Below are 16332 nucleotides of genomic sequence, written 5' to 3' on the forward strand. Positions count from 1 at the left end.
GCAGTTATAGTTTGATAAATTCCATCACTGAACAAAGTCTTCTTTGGCTTGGCTTCGCGGACGAAGTATTGCAATATAAATGCCTTGGGCTTGAGAAGACTTGCAGGAATTTTTAGCCATTCTCTTTGTGGGATGCACCCAATGAAGCACATTTTTTGATATTTGGGATTCCCCTTGTCTTATTATGGGAAGACAATCTCATGGCACTGCTCTCTTCCAAACCTAGCCATCTTCTCAAACTCTGGCACAACTTAATGCAAAGAAGCACAGGCAATTATTCAGAAAACAGAGGGTGAAGCATCTCCACTTCATCCATGATCTGCAAATTTACCGTTGAAGCCAGTCTACAGCAAAAATCAATTCTTCTATTACCAATTCCACAGGCATTAGGCTTGTGGAATACACAAGGCATGCACAATAAATACATTCCTGGCCATTGGAAAAGATAGCTAATCCCTCAATTCTAGCACCAGATATATGTATGTTTTTTCATTTGTAATAAATGGAATCCAGCATTGGTGTTGTGTGCATGTTAATTCACGACCACCAAGTCTTCAGACTGCAAAACATTTTATTAAATATTTCATTTTCATCAAATACAACTGAACAGGTTTGGCTGCAATGCTATCTTGGGCAAGCTTTGTAAATAATGTAATTAAGTGGGCACAGTAGCCAAGAGGCACTTTTGGGTTTTGGACCGAAGCCCCAGTGGCAGTGATTACTGCACAATGCAAAACAAGTATTAAGGCTCAATAAAACATTGAACTTTCTGGCTGAAGATATCAAAGGCACCTGCTCCAGTTTGCAATCATTATCTCAATTTACAAAGTCATCTCAACAGGTGGTTAAGTGAAGTCTATTAAAAATGTAGAAAGGTTTGGCAGATATATACTGAACCTTGTGATGGTTAATTTTATCTAAAAACCCAAAGCCCAATCTAAAGGTAGAGGCAAAATGCCAGCTTTGTTTCTCCCTTTACAGAGAAAGGAGCAAAGTGAATGAGCATCAAAGCACAACAAAAAAAAAACTGCCTCTTAAATCAGAATGAACTAATTGCAGTGGTCTTTTCAAAATACCCATCACCAATTTACTGTTCAGGCTTCCTACAGTGCAATATAAAGGAGTGTTATACAATTTTAAACATCCAAAGACCATGAGAAAATTGAATGGCAAGTACAGACAAGTCAGCCCAACTGGTACACTACATAAGAGTGGCTCAGTTGCTGTATTGTATAGCCATTAAGATGTGCACTTGTACACACTTCAAGATTTATATCCACTGATGATAAGGATTTTAAAAAAAAATGCAGAATATTGATTTATGACTCAGGTCTACAATTCATTTACCAACTTGGCGCTGATTATGAAGATATTTAGCAAAACCTAGAGCCAAACGATCCTACTGCAGCAAACATGTTGTACATAAACATCTTTTTTTTTCTCTGAAATGTCCGTTACAAACAAAAGACCACCTTGTTACACGTCAAGCTTTCTACATGGTTCGTTAAAGTCTATTTCAAGTTAGCAAGGCACAGGTTTCTAGCAGAGATCCAAATAAATCTAATCTTAAATTCAGGTCCCATCTAGGACTATGAGGAGATGAGGCACAAGAGTCAAAATTTTTGACTATTTTTCAGAAAAGGTTATCAAGCAATTGGCATAGCTTAAAATAATTGTAACTCAAATTTAGCATTATGTTTTAAATCCTTGCAATCTCCTGTTGAATTCAGAAGGATGGATTTTAACTCTTATCATGCCTGTTGCCAATTACTGGCACAGATTATTTGACTGCAGCTTTCCATCTTCCTTTGTTCATGGAACTTGAGGATACAAGGATGGAATCCAAACAAATTTCCATTCAAGACAAGGGGTAGAAGTTGGCAACAAGATAATTTAACCTTTAAAAAGAATCTCACTGGAAAAGGCACAACATAAACCAACAATGCTCAAATGCAATTGGAATAGAGCAAGGGTTTTCATATTCAGAACAACTTCTGTTTCAACTCGATGGAGATGTTAAAAACACCAACAAAGGGAAGAACCATCAAGGAAGAACCACAGGTTCCATTATAATCACAGATACAGCAGGCAACATTATTGCTGATAACTCACTGTCTAATCTGTGCAACCAGAGTGAGTGATTACTTGCACTGCTTGTCCTGGATATTTTTCAAGGTCCAGCATTCAGGGAAACCAGGTCTCCATTCAGCACTCATGATCCATTGCTCTCCTTTTGCTTAGAGTGGCCAGAACAAATCAGAGTCAATTTAGATGTTGGCAGACCACAGTCTAGCTTCTCCTAAAAACCTTCAACTGGCTGACCTTTGAATTGTCAAAATTATATTTTTTCCAAAACAATTAGGGCATTACAAGGAAAAGGGAAAAAAGCATGCACAGTGAAACATGTAGATGGACAATTACCTTGAAGCCTGACCATGATCAGGAGTTAACTTTGTGGCAAATTCAAAGGGAAAAAAAAAGGTAATAGGATCAAAGGATTAGGTCTTTTAAGTTGTCCAAACAAATATGGTCCCATCCAAGTCCAAGATGGTGCTAATATCAATTGACAGATTGAGAAACTTTTCCATTCAAGTTTAGTATGTAGTGGATGAGGATCAGGTGACAAGATCCTAATCTACAACATTCTGAGCTCCTGATTATACTCAATTTTCTATTAATGTTAAAGCTGAGACAAATGAATTTTAAAAACAGTAGAGGTTGAGTTGAAACCTTAAAGTCCACCTCGAATTTCCAACAGGCAAAATTTTGGTCGGTCTTATGTGGTCTGTGAAACTGCAAAAGGAAAAGAATGAATAGTTCAGCCATGATTACTGGACACCTTCACTCACTGCAAGTTTGTTGTGGAAGTCATAACAAGGGCAGATTCAGCACTGGGAAACCAAATATTACTGAAGTCACAATGGAGAGAACGGTCACAAACCTCTAGTAAATTAACATTTAAGCTCAGGGGTCCGTTAAACAGAGGTCTGCTGCTCTCACCCCTTTTTTTTTGGGTAAGGTTGGCTGACATTTACCTCAACGAGGTCGATGACCTCTTGGTTAAGTAAATCGTGTTTCGGGATTCAAGTTAGGCGTTTGTAAATTGGCAAATTTGTCCTGACAGTTTGAGTTTCCTGAGAACTTCCACCATTTTAAGAGTTCAGTTTCAACAAACTAAGATGAAAGAAGTCAGAGAAGGAACTGGTGAGGAAGTGGAGAGAGGAAGGTGAAGACAAACGTGAACCAAATGTGAGTACTCACCAACTATGATAATTATGATGACCAGAATAACAGTTATTAAAATCGCCCACATCTGTGAAGTAAAAGGTTAGAGCCTGAATATTAATTTTTCCATGCAAGAGCAACCAATAATAAACATCAATAAAAAATTTGGGATCAAGTTACTCATCAGCTCTGTCCATAGAATAAATTACAAAATGTATTGCAAAAATGTGGCCAGCTCACCACAAGAAAAACTTTCTCTTAAGGAACAAATTTCTTCATTGCATAATGACTCTCAATATAGCAGCCAGCATCATGTGCTTAAAAAAGAACCTAATTATATCAGGAGCACTTCCAAGCAGAAACACGCTATACAAAAGCAAGAATTTATGAACAGCAACTGATTTAAAAAAAAAAAGCACGTCCTACTGGAAATAACAGTCTTGGCAAACTGGCAATGGAAGAATCACAACTTTACCTTACAGTTCTTCCACCAATATTTGCGTTTTAGTTTTGCAGCACTGGTCTCAAACTGTGAGGCTCCTGCTTGAAGTGCATCTGCTCGGTCATCCAATTCCGTAAGTTTCTGGTCTCGTTCAAGGACCTTGTCGACATTCACTCTCATGATGTCCACAACCTGAAGGTGGCACAACAGAATGGGGTATAATACAGGAAAGCCTGGATTATGAATTTTAAGGAAAAGGTGACTTGAATTTTATCAGCATGGATATCAGATAAAACGCTCGTTCTAGTATGAAGAAATAGGAAATACAAATTTTTCATTGAAGATAAGGATGTGGTTAATCTGCCCTTTTACCAAGTAGAACAATTATTTTAAAAATTGAGTGAAATAAATATTTCTAATGACTGCAAGTACAAAAACGACAGATTTCAGGTAATTTGCAAGAGCCTGTGGATGTGCAGAAATTGAAAGTTTGAAAACCACCGTTTTAAATCGTGCCTATAGTAATTGTCTCGTTATGTGCACGGTTTCATAACTCCAGAGGAAATGAGACAATGACAATTTTTCTCAAGCAAAATATTTCAGTAACAATTGGGTCTAGAGCAGTGATTCTCAACCTTCCTTTCTCACACACATATCACCTTAAGCAAGCCCTCACTAATCACAGAGCACTTATAGCACAGGGATTGCTTAAGATGGAATGCAAGTTTAGGGGGGCAGTCTGAAAATCACTGGTCTAGAGTGATGGGTGACATTCAGAAATGGCCATTTAAGATTTTGACCGTTTCTCCACTAATTCAGCCTGGCTTGTTTCATCATTCCCAGTTCTGATGGATTCTGACTCAAAACTTTAACTCTTTCCACAGATGCTGCCTGAACCCCTTTTGTTTCTGCATGGAAGAGTGAGCCATGTAATGTTAAAGGCGGTTGATTAATACATTCAAGGATGTGCTGAAAGCCTCCTTAATAAATGAAATTTTCCTCCTGGGAGTCTCTGGCTCACCTCAAAGTTAAGGAATATCTTGAATGGTATGGAAAACCTCAAGAGCACAGAAGCCCTACACCATCTCACACATTACCCTTCTGTACATCTTGCATGCTGCCCCATCTGAGAAAGTAGTGGTTGCCTCACTGATATCATTAGCTCTCTCCAAACCCTTGGAACCAAAATAGAAGACTCATTCCTGAGAAAATGCCCAGAAAGTGGATGAGGGAAAAGGAGCAATATTAAATTTAAATATTATCATATATACATGTGTAAGAGTTGAGTTTTGTAGACCAGTGCTTAGGGGGTCGACTCTAGCATGCATACTACTTTTGACCATGTTAAGTACCCGCATCGCCTTGTGCATTGGGAGCTTGGATGGGGAGGCAGCTGGGGCATGGGTGAGAGTCCGTGGTTGGGGCATTGAGAGCTTGGATGGGAAGGTGGCTGGGGCATTGGGCACTCCAGTGGGTAGGTGGCCAGGGCCTGGGGAATAGATGTCAGTCAAGGCATCAGGAGCTTGAATGGACAGGTGGCCATGGCCAAACAATAAGGGGGGGGGGGCAGCGGGGCGTGTTGACTTTTACACGACATTAACTATTAATACACATACACTGCCTGTACATATGGTAAATATTACACTTGGAACCAACAAGTTCACCAGAAAGATGGAAATGGTGAAGAACAAATCAGATGAAGGACAAGTGATTGAAAAGGATTGGAGATCACAGAAAGAGGGGCAATATTTAGGAATTTATAAGGATGGCACTTTTAAGATGGAAATTTTGAATCAACAAGTGGGCAAACGGGACCACTGGCGAACATGTGATGTTGACAGATGTCTTCACGCACCAAGCCAAGGATGTGAAACAGCATACAAAAGATTGCACAGTTAAAACCTCAAATCATATCAACTATTAATAAATCATTCTGATACATTAAAAAGACACTTGTTTTCTTGAAAGTATGATTCACCAGTCAAAACCACTGAGAATGTTGCAGTACCAATATGTTCATTAATATTCTTCAGAGTACTTACAAAATCTGGCAATATCTTGGTTCCCCACATAGCCATTAATGTACATAACATTGGGAATACACCTTAAAACTAACAATTAGGTGACTGAACCCTCAGTAGATCCTTTTTGATCCTATTTTTTAAAAGAAGTCACAATTGCAGAAACAAGAACTGGTGACACTGGAATCTTGAGCAAAAAGATCCTCTTTCTTTTTGTCCAGTACCCCTCTCCAATCCTCCTTCCACCCGCCTTTTTATTTAAAAAAAATCACTTCATATCTCCCCTTCCTAATCTTAAAAAATCCAAACCCAAAATGTTGACTGTCCTTTTCTCCCCATGAACGCTGCCTGATGTGCGGAGTCCCTCCTACTCCTCTTATTTTTGCTCAAATGTTACTTTATAAAGTGGCTGTAATTCAACGTGCTGTGAAAGGTCATGAATGAAAAACTCTCATCTTAATTTAGGCTTGAACTTTAGGCTAGTGAATGTTTGAACTAGTACAGCTATTCTTTAAAAAGGTGAATGGTTTCTCCTGTAAATTTCTAATGATTACATGATACAAAGTGAACATGAGATAATCAGTTCACCAACTGGAATATTAAAGCGGTTAAATATATGCATGAAGTTACCAGAAATTCTAGATTCTCCGGCTGGTCAAAAAAGGTTAAGCTGCAAGTGATTCTCAACACCTCAGTCCAACGAGGGGAGGTTGGAGCACGAGCCTCAGCCATTTAGTTCAGCTCAAGATGGGAATCTAACTATTGGTCTTAAACCTAAAGGCAAACAGGAAATGCTCAGCCACAGTTACACAAGCAGGAGAGTGGTGAATGGCTGTTTCAGCCAGCATACTGTAAATTAGGGGTGAGAGGCCTGTATAAGTCAAATGATCTTTCACAATGAGTACACAGACAAGTTCCAACATTGAATTGCTTTAAGACAAAGGAAAATTGCTGTTTTGAAAGTTAACTTGGGATATTCTGTTAACATTTCTATTTTACTAATGAATTTGAAGTGACACCTAAACACAAAACTTAAGCTATCAAAGCTGTATCCTCAGACCAAGTCCCGAATTTTGCTCTCAAATGGATTAAACATGCACAAAAAACCCCACCAGTTTCACAGTGACAAACGGCAATAAATTCTTAACAGAACATTGCTAATACCTGCAGGAAATACAAGGGCAAGATTCTACATTGTTCCTACCCTCAGGATCAGATCACAGCATTGTTGAACAGTTAAAATACTTAATGAACAGCACCATCTTCTGATTAGATAGTTACAGTAGCAGCCTTGCAACTACTTCAGGTCGCAACGGTTGCTTCCATTTTCATGGCTGGGATATACACAATCTGGAGCTAATAAAATATTGCTGGATCCACCTGACAAATTCTCCCAGTAATTTATTTCCCATGAATAGTAGATACATTTCTGATGTAGGAGCCCCAATCTGGAACTAATTCACTGTGACAACCTTTGGAGGTGCAAATGCAAGTGCTTTCTTTCGGTATTTTTCTACATTCTAACCATTAAACAAACTATGGCATTGGGAAATAGTTCTTGCCTCATCCACTTGTGTCTGAGTCTGCTGCAATTTCCGGTTGCCGCCATAGGGTCCTGGTACAACAGGTGGAGTGTTTGAAGGGCCTGGGGCAGACCTGTAACAGAAGGAACAGGATATTTTTTTCAGATCACAAATGTTTAATATTTTAGCTTCAACTACAATACGAATCAAAAATTCAGGTTTATTCCTTTCTATCAACCTGTTGTACAACAATTAGCTTAAATTTATCCTGCATGGGCAATGGCTTAACAGTAATGCCTAAAAAGTTTAACCCAAAGAATGGGAAATATTCTGGATTTGGTCCAAAAAACATCAAAAATGAAGTAATACTCTCAACACTAGAATATTTATGTTTGGAATTTGTGCATTTACAGCTACAAAGAGCACTCCAGAGAAAGTTCAGAAAGGTACTCCCATATTGACAAATGCCAGAAAAAAGTTGGCCTTGTATATGAAAATTGAAAATTCTAGTCTGAATGCAATACAATTTTGTGCCCCGAGAAGGAGGTGATCTAGTAAAAAGAGATTGGCTATAGCAGACTTCCTAAACCTTTTAGCTCAATTAACCCTTTTGGGGAGCACTTGGAAATGGCGGAACCCAAATTGTCAATTACAATTTAAAATACCTGGCATATACACAGGATCAGCCTCATGGCCGCACCCCGCCGCACCCCCCCACCCACCCCCCGCCACCACCACCAACAGCAGCATTACTGTTTGAAAAGAGACCAGTCTGAGACCAAGGGCCCCCCGTCCCGAACCCCAGTTACTGCTTGCTGTTCAGCAACTGATCACTTCTCTCTATGAATGCTGTCTGACCTGCAGACTTCCAGTGATTCTTTGTCTGCCCAAGGTTCCACATCAGCAAGCAACTTTTTTTAAAATTTTTTTTATTTTTCACACCATAAATCACATTAGCCATGATATACACTATTTCTTTTTCACACATATACAGTGACTTTTTCTCCCCCCCCCTCCTCCCAAGCCACCCCCCCACCCCCTCCCTCATCCATTTTAGGTATACAATCTAGGTTGCCTTAAGCCAGTCAGACAATGTTGTCATTCAACAAAATTACACCAGAAATTCTACTGAGTCCATTCTTTTCTTTCCTTCTCCTTCCATCAACTTAGGTAATGTTTGTCCCCGGTAGGTTTTCGCTATTGTATTTAATGTAAGGCTCCTATACTTGTTCGAATATTTCAATATTATTTCTTAACCTATATGTTATTTTTTCTAATGGAATACATTTATTCATTTAAATTTAGTAGTTTCTTCCTTTTTAATTTGGTTATGTATTCCATTAATATTTAAAGACATATAGTTCAGCGTAGCCCTTTTATATTTTGTTTATCTTCTCTTTCCGTTTTTCCATCATTACCTTTCCTCCTTTTTCATTTCTGTTTTCTTATTTTCAACTCTTTATAAGACAACATTTCTACAACATCCAACATTTTCCTTATTCTCCTATTTCTATCTTATTTATCCCCAATCTCCCCTTCACCTCCTGAGTTGTCCTTAATCCCTTGTCGGACAACCACATCTCCCCTCTCCATTTGGATTTGCGAATCCACTCGCAAGCGTCAACTGATTTTGCAGTGACCGCTATTTCCCCCCACCCCGCCTCCCCCAGAAAAGATTTCACTTTTCATATGTCACAAAGGTCACTCTTTTAATTCCCTCCTTATTCTCTCTATTCCATTACCTTCCCTTATTAATTCTTGTCTATACTATCTATATTTTCCTCTAAGTACAGATACATTCATGTATGCTCATTGTCTCTATTCACTCTTATACCTCTTTACCCGCATACATATCAATCGTGATCATTTTTACTCTCATTACCCGTCTTCATCCCTCAGTCTATTTTTGTCTTTACCCACATACATATCAATCGTGATCATTTTTACTCTCATTACCCGTCTTCCTCCCTCAGTCTATTTTTGTAATTGTTCTGCAAATTTTCGTGCTTCTTCTGGATCCGAGAATAGTCTGTTTTGTTGTCCTGGAATAAATATTTTCAATACCGCTGGATGCTTTAGTATAAATTTATACCCTTTCTTCCATAAAATTGCCTTTGCTGTATTGAACTCTTTTCTCTTCTTTAGGAGTTCAAAACTTATATCTGGATAAATGAAGATTTTTTGCCCTTTATACTCCAGTGGTTTGTTGCCCTCTCTTACTTTTTCCATTGTCTTCTCCAGTACCTTTTCTCTTGTAGTATATCTTAGGAATTTTACTACAATAGATCTTGGTTTTTGTTGTGGTTGTGGTTTAGAGGCCAATACTCTATGTGCCCTTTCTATTTCCATTTCTTGCTGTAGTTCTGGACATCCTAGGGTCTTAGGGATCCACTCTTTTATAAACTCCCTCATATTCTTGCCTTCTTCATCTTCCTTAAGGCCCACTATCTTTATGCTATTTCTTCTGTTATGGTTTTCCATTGTATCTATTTTTTGAGCTAGTAGTTCTTGTGTCTCTTTAGTTTTTTTTAGATTTCTCCAATTTCTTTTTTAAGTCTTCTACCTCCATTTCTGCTGCTACTGCCCGCTCTTCCATCTTGTCCATTTTCTTTCCCATTTCTGTTAAGGTCATCTCCATTTTATTTATTTTCTCTTCTGTGTTGTTTATTCTTTTTCTTAAATCCTTAAATTCCTGTGTTTGCCATTCTTTAAATGACTCCATGTATCCTTTAATAAGAGCAAGTATATCCTTTACCTTGCCTTTCTTTTCTTCTTCTATTTCTCTGTACTCTTCCTCTTCCTCTTCTTCTTCCTCTGGGTTGGCCATCTGTTGTTTCTTTGGTGCCCTTTCCTCCTCTTCTTTCTTGTTTCTATTGTCTTCTGTGGTCTCTTCTTGCTGCAGGTGTTCTGCAGCTGTCGTTGCCGGCTGTGGAGATCGACTCCCCAGCTGGTCCCCCCTCCCGTCGGTGTGTTTTTTTTTCATGCGCATCGCGCATGGCGACTCCTCGCGCATGCGCGGTTGCGCACTTTTACTCGGCTCTGCGAGCCATTTTTGTAGTCCATTATTTACCGACCTGAGGGAGCAGGTTTCTCTCTCCGCAGCGGGCCTCTTCGGACAGGTAAGGCCTTCACCTTTTTCCTCCTTTGTCTTCTCTTCCTCTCTTCTTACCGTTGCTTTCGATTTTTCTTTTTTTGTCGCCATCTTCTTTCCACCTTTATACTCACTTTTCTGTAACTTTTATTTCTGTGCCTTTGTGTTTTCCTTTGTTTTTCCCGACTTTTCTGGAGAGGGCTGGAGTTCACCGTCCGGCCACTACTCCATCACGTGACTCCTCTCCATCAGCAAGCTCTTGTGGTTCTCAGTAACTTTGTTCTCCTTTCGGCTAAAGGCAGATCAAGACAGCATCCACTCAGCTCCTCATCAAACCCAAACCCACGATCACCTTTCCTCCCCTCATCTGCTTTTTTTTATTTTCCAAATCAAGTGTCCAGCTCTTAGGAGGAAGCCTCTTCCACAACCCATGTGAAGCTGGACCCCGGAGCAGGACAACCTATTTATACTGGTGGTTGCTCCAGCATGGGCAGCCCCTCTCCATTCCCATGGTGAGATGGCAAACCATCGCTTCTCACCTGTTTTAACGAGAAGTGAGATGCCGGATCCAAGTTGTTCCGATCGCTTGAGTCATACCAATGAATGGGTTTCCCCTCTATCTCCCCTTTTGGTGGCTCCCTCATCTTGCAGAAAGCAGATTAGTCCCAGCAGCAGGGTTTGCACCATCAGTCCATGAGAAATGGAGCTCACCATCAATAAAAAGGGGGCGGTGTGGAAAACAGAGCTCAAGAACTTCTTCCATGCTGATCACACAAGGGGAGGGAGTGCTGTGGATTAGACAGGGTGGAGCTTCCAGACCATAGCCCCTATCAAGCCCATCTACCCACGTCACAATGGGGCCACAGCCCAATGATTGGCTGTGTGGGTTGGAGAAGCGATGTCACAACCTGCCCCCCCTCCCCCCCCCACCAATTCCACCTGCTAATTGGGACGGAACCCTGCTGACAGACCCTTTCATGGACAGACCGTGCTTGGGCACCGATTGGGGCAGGTATTGTGCAAATGAGCACCGAGGTGAGCGTCAGCTCTCTCCACCTACCATGGCTGCCATCTTTTCTCCCTCACCCTCCTCTGGAAACATAAAATTAACAGTAAAAAGTAATTTAATGAAAAATAGATAGATCCCTGACACATCTTCCATGGAACCCAGTTTTGGAAACATTGGGCTTTAAGACTGCATCCAAGGAACAGCAATTACCAGTAGCTCAATATTTGCATGTCCTAATCTAGACTGATGACTGCAAGCCTGTTGTTCTGGAATTCCCAACCATGCCTACTTAGGTCAATTAGAAAATTGCAAGGTCATTTGTATTTGCTTGATTTGTATTCCTCATACAAAACCTCCAAGATTATTGCTGTACAATGGAGGCCATGAGACAAGAGGTGAAACATGAAAGTCTAGATGCTGTAATTATAGTAAAATTTCACAGTATCCATAGAAGGTAAAGATATATAACCTAGGTTTCTGGCCTAAGCCCTTCTTCAAGGTATGAGTAAAAAGCAGGCAAGCACCTGAATTAAAAGGCTAATAAGTGACATGATCCAAGATGCCAGTAAGACAAAATCCAATGCAGAACCACATCAAGACCTTAACAGGGAATTAGTTCTGTGTCTCATCTGAACAAGGGCTGCCTTGAAAATTTTACAAGATTACAGTCTATTTCTCAGTGTTCAAGGAAGGGAGCAGTGAGAAGTGGTCATCATACTCAAATTGTTCAGATATGAATGGACCACATAAGCTACAGTTATTTCATGGATGTTTTGCACTAATGACACTATCAGCCGTTATTCCATTAAACATATGTTTCGATTTTGGCATAGTTCGACACTGAAATGTCCCGAAAGACATCAGTGATTTAGCCTCTGGAGAAATGCTAATACTCCTTGCTACTTCTCCATTGGAAAAGAAAAGTTACTCCATGTACTAACTCATTTGCATGCAATCTTATTTCAGCAAACATCACGCACAAAGTGATTTTAAAAAAAAGCAATAATTACAGGTGCCTGACCTTTTATCCAGAATTCTGAAAACCAGCACGTTTTTCAGTAGATGACATTACACACAAGTAATTTTAATTTCCCATAATAAATTCTCTGCATTCAGAGGTAGACACCCCTCCCCACCAACCAGTCCCCACGGATACCCTCCTTATCTATGGTGGAAAGGCGACTCTCAGTCCCCAGCACCCAGTAGGAGAGCAGGTGGTGGCTGGCTCAATGCGGGAGCAATGGACATCTTCCTTACCCATAATCCCCCACGCAACTGGAACCGCTCTGGTGATTGCTTCTACATTGAGCCATTGCTGTGACCCGGTGCGGTGTTCTGTAAACTTCAGGCTCAGCAGGATTGCACCCCTGCTGCTGCATTGGGAGTTAGATGGGGGCAGGCGATGGACGGCACTGCACTGCTGGGGTGGGCCTGAGGGCACGGCACGCCCGACAAGCTCGTGGAGTGCTTGTAAGCCGCTAGCACTTGACACCACCGCCCCGACGGCCCACTCCTCCTGTGGCTCTGCACCTCGCGCACAGTCTTTTCCCCACTTGGCTGCAAGCTCCAAGCAGTCGATGCTAACCGCCTTTTGGCCGAGCTCCTGGGCTACCCTGTCACCTCAGACCTCTACCTGTCTGATGTGCTGGTCAAGAGCCTATTGTACGGCATGCATCAACCCCCTCCTCACCCGTGCTCATGGTCAGCCCGGCCCAGGGAGTGGAGGGAGGCCCGACGGATGGATGAGGGTGCGACATCGTCCGGGAAAGGGATGGACGACCAGGGCTAGGTGCGAGGCATTTGCTTAAAGGGACCAAAATCAAAGTGATTCTGAAATCTGGAAAATTCCGAAAAATAGCAGGTGTCCTGATGATCTTGGATAAAAAATTAGCAAACAGGACCCAAAAGGATCTTGCAACTTTTTAAATACAATGCCTGATATTCAGCTGGTCTATCTTCCTATGTTTCAACCAGGAAGATTGAAAATATTGTAATATGACTAACAGCTTAACCAGCTGTTTGTTGAATACCAAGGATCCCCTGACAGCTGTCAGCAACAGATGGTCAAAAGGGAAGTGTCTGGCTCAGATCACTATGCTCCAGGGGATTGGAGGTCTGCAGTAATCACTTATATTATGCTGTTAACCACAAATTCCGGGCCATAAGCATGTTTTGTGTTTGGAACTCTGTGGGATCACATATCCCTGACAATGCGAAGAGCCATTGGTGGAAATTATTTTAGCATTTTAAGTTTCTGATCCCTAATATTAGGAATTTAAAGTGTCAAGTGATTTCAGCCAGTTTAAGAGATTGGTGGCAAGCAGACCGATACAGTGGAACATTACAATTAAAGCCCACGTACAATGCAGTCCCAACCAATTCAGTTTCTTCTCTAAACCAAGAGAACTGAATAGATTTTAACAGCAACTTTCCTCACTCGATTTGGAGGGCGAGGGGCTTCAAGCACTGACAGTTTTCAGAGTTAATTTTGAACCAGGCCAAAATTTACTGCTTTCAAAATTAACAGCACTAAACAAAAGCTCAACTCCACTACTTCCATCCATCCTCTTCCTTCTCTTGTTCCTCGAGAGACGCACACACACAAAAAAGTGTTTTCTGCTCCATCATGCCTTCCACTAAATGTTTAGCTCAAAGGAAAATAAACCCCCTTTCCCAAAACAAATGTAAAAATGTCATAACATAGAGAACACATTTTAAAGGGAACATAAAAGAGTATGAACAAGAAGTGCCTGGATTGCACTGGGTTGTGGTAATAGCAGACATGTTATAGGTTCTCCCTGACTTACGATTTTTTTCCAAAGTTACTATGGTTCAATCCATACTTTCAATTTTGAATTCCGATCTGTTCCTGCACTTGTGATATGCTGTATGTACAGTACTCTCTCGTGACGCTGGGCGATGGCAGCATCGTGCGAGAGTATCATACAGCATACTCTCTTGCGATGCTGATTCGACCACACTTGCAGTGACTGTAGCGATAGTTTTCCCCCCCTCAGTGGAGTAAAGGTATTCGAAATTTAATTATAAAAAAATGAGAGGGGCTGTATTCTTTTTTGACGGATGATTGTTTCAACTTATGATGGGCTTACTGGAATGCAACCCCATTGTAAGTTGAGGAGCACTTGTAGTAACATTTGAGAGGCTTCATGCATCATTAGATAAATGCTGTTAACATGACTAATGTAAGTGGGGCCTAGAAAGTGAAAATCCTGTCAGATTTATTAAGAGAACACATTAAAGTCTGGAACAAAGGGAAGAAAAACAAGCTTGACTGCTGCTTTAAGTACATGGAAATTAAAGCACATAGCAAAAAGCTCAGTACTGAATGAACCATTTAAAAAGCTCTAATCAACTTCTATGCTACAACCATCAAGGACTTTGGAAAACAGTCATGAACAAGTTAATGATGCAAAGGAATTGACATTTAGGCAAGTTAGAATCTAGAAACAATAAAGCTTCTCCAACATCTCCCACTCTCACACCTGCATGGTTTATTCAAGGAAACAGATGCTATATTTTTTTTAAACATTATTTTAATATATATTCAAAAAAGGTACCCTGATGGAAGGCTTGTGAAAGAAAAATATATATAATGAGCAGTTATGCAGGATCTCATTAGTCCCTCAAATAGATATCTACAGACACCAGTTCTCCTAACTATCCATATGAAACAACCATATGAAACTTATCCTCCAACCCCCTCATATCCATGTACACATCCAACCTTCTCTTCAATGACAGAAAGGACCCTGCTGCAACTATCCCTTCTGGAAGATCATTCCATTCTGCCACCAATCTCTGAGTGAAGAAGCATCCTTTAACATTTCTCCTAAAGTTTTGCCCCCTTACCCTTAACTCTTGCCCTCTTGTTCCAGCCTCCCCTGCCCTCAGTGGAAAGAGTCTACTCATGTCGAGTCCATCTATTCCCTTCATAATTTTAAATCCTCGGTTACTGAAGCTTCAATGGCCTTTTCACAGAAAAAATACCATCAGAAGCTACACCCTTGATGACACTATTATGTCAAATTGCATGAATTTCCATCACCAGAGTTAACAGGTTAGGATGCACACAAATTAGCTATGCATTACTCAGTACCTTGATTAAAAAAATAACCTTGAAGTATTAAAGGTCTTTCTGAAATCCTGTTAAAATTCATGCTCATTGTCATACATAACAAAGGTGAAGTGATAAAGTTCATTTTGCAAGCAGTCCAACTTGACATTTCACATGGACATGAACGTGTCATGAAATTTGTTGTTTTGCAAAAGCACTACAAGTGCAAAAATTGCTATAAATTATTTTTACAAAAAAAAATTGTGCAAAAAAAAAGTGGGAAAGTGTCAGTGGTTCATTGTCCATTCAAAGAGAGGAAGAAGTTGCTTTTTGTACTGATGGATGTTTGCATTCAGGCTCTGGAACTTCCTTCCTGATGGGTGCAGTGAAGAGGGCATGGCCTGGGTGGTGAGGGTCCTTCATAACAGAGGCTGTTTTCTTGAGAGATTGCCTCTGCTAGATATCCCTAATGGAGTGGACTAATGCCCATGATAGCACTGGCTGAGTTCACAACTCTCAGTATCCTGTTCCTGTCTTGTGCATACTAGACAGTGATCCAACCATTAGAATGCTCTCCATGGTACGCTTGTTTAAATTTGCAAGTCTTTGACGACGTACCAAATCTCCTCCAACTTCAAATGGAAAGGGGTACTGATGGTAGTGATCAGCCATGATCTGTAAAATGGCGGTGCTGACTCGACAGGCCGAAGGGCCTACTCCAGCTCCTAATGTCTATTATCTATTGTATTGTTTTTCATAATTACATCAACATGATGGCCCCGGGGAGAAGTCATGTGATGAAGTAGTGGCCAGTAGGGTAAAAACAGCCCTTACCAGAAAAAAAGTCAAGACAAAATTCAACAAAAATAAAGTATAAGAAATAGAAGATAAAGTTGCAGAGAAGAGAAAGAAGATGGCACCCAAGAAGGAAAAAGTAAAAACGGGA

The 16332-nt window shown here is 40.5% G+C and overlaps 1 protein-coding gene across 1 annotated transcript in view; it reads right to left on the reverse strand.

The window, feature by feature from the left end:
• Positions 1-553: 553 nt before the first annotated feature.
• Positions 554-16332, reverse strand: part of LOC138754380 (vesicle-associated membrane protein 3-like) — a 28776-nt gene continuing 12997 nt past the window's right edge. The window contains exons 2-5 of the mRNA XM_069918580.1: positions 7251-7344; positions 3701-3859; positions 3262-3313; positions 554-2793 (exon numbers count right to left, since the gene is read on the reverse strand). Of these exons, the coding sequence (XP_069774681.1) occupies positions 2777-2793; positions 3262-3313; positions 3701-3859; positions 7251-7344 (322 nt within the window). The 3' untranslated portion in view covers positions 554-2776. The remainder of the gene's footprint in view (positions 2794-3261; positions 3314-3700; positions 3860-7250; positions 7345-16332) is intronic.

Source organism: Narcine bancroftii, chromosome 2, assembly GCF_036971445.1.
Source record: "Narcine bancroftii isolate sNarBan1 chromosome 2, sNarBan1.hap1, whole genome shotgun sequence".
Classification (NCBI taxonomy): Eukaryota; Metazoa; Chordata; class Chondrichthyes; order Torpediniformes; family Narcinidae; genus Narcine; species Narcine bancroftii.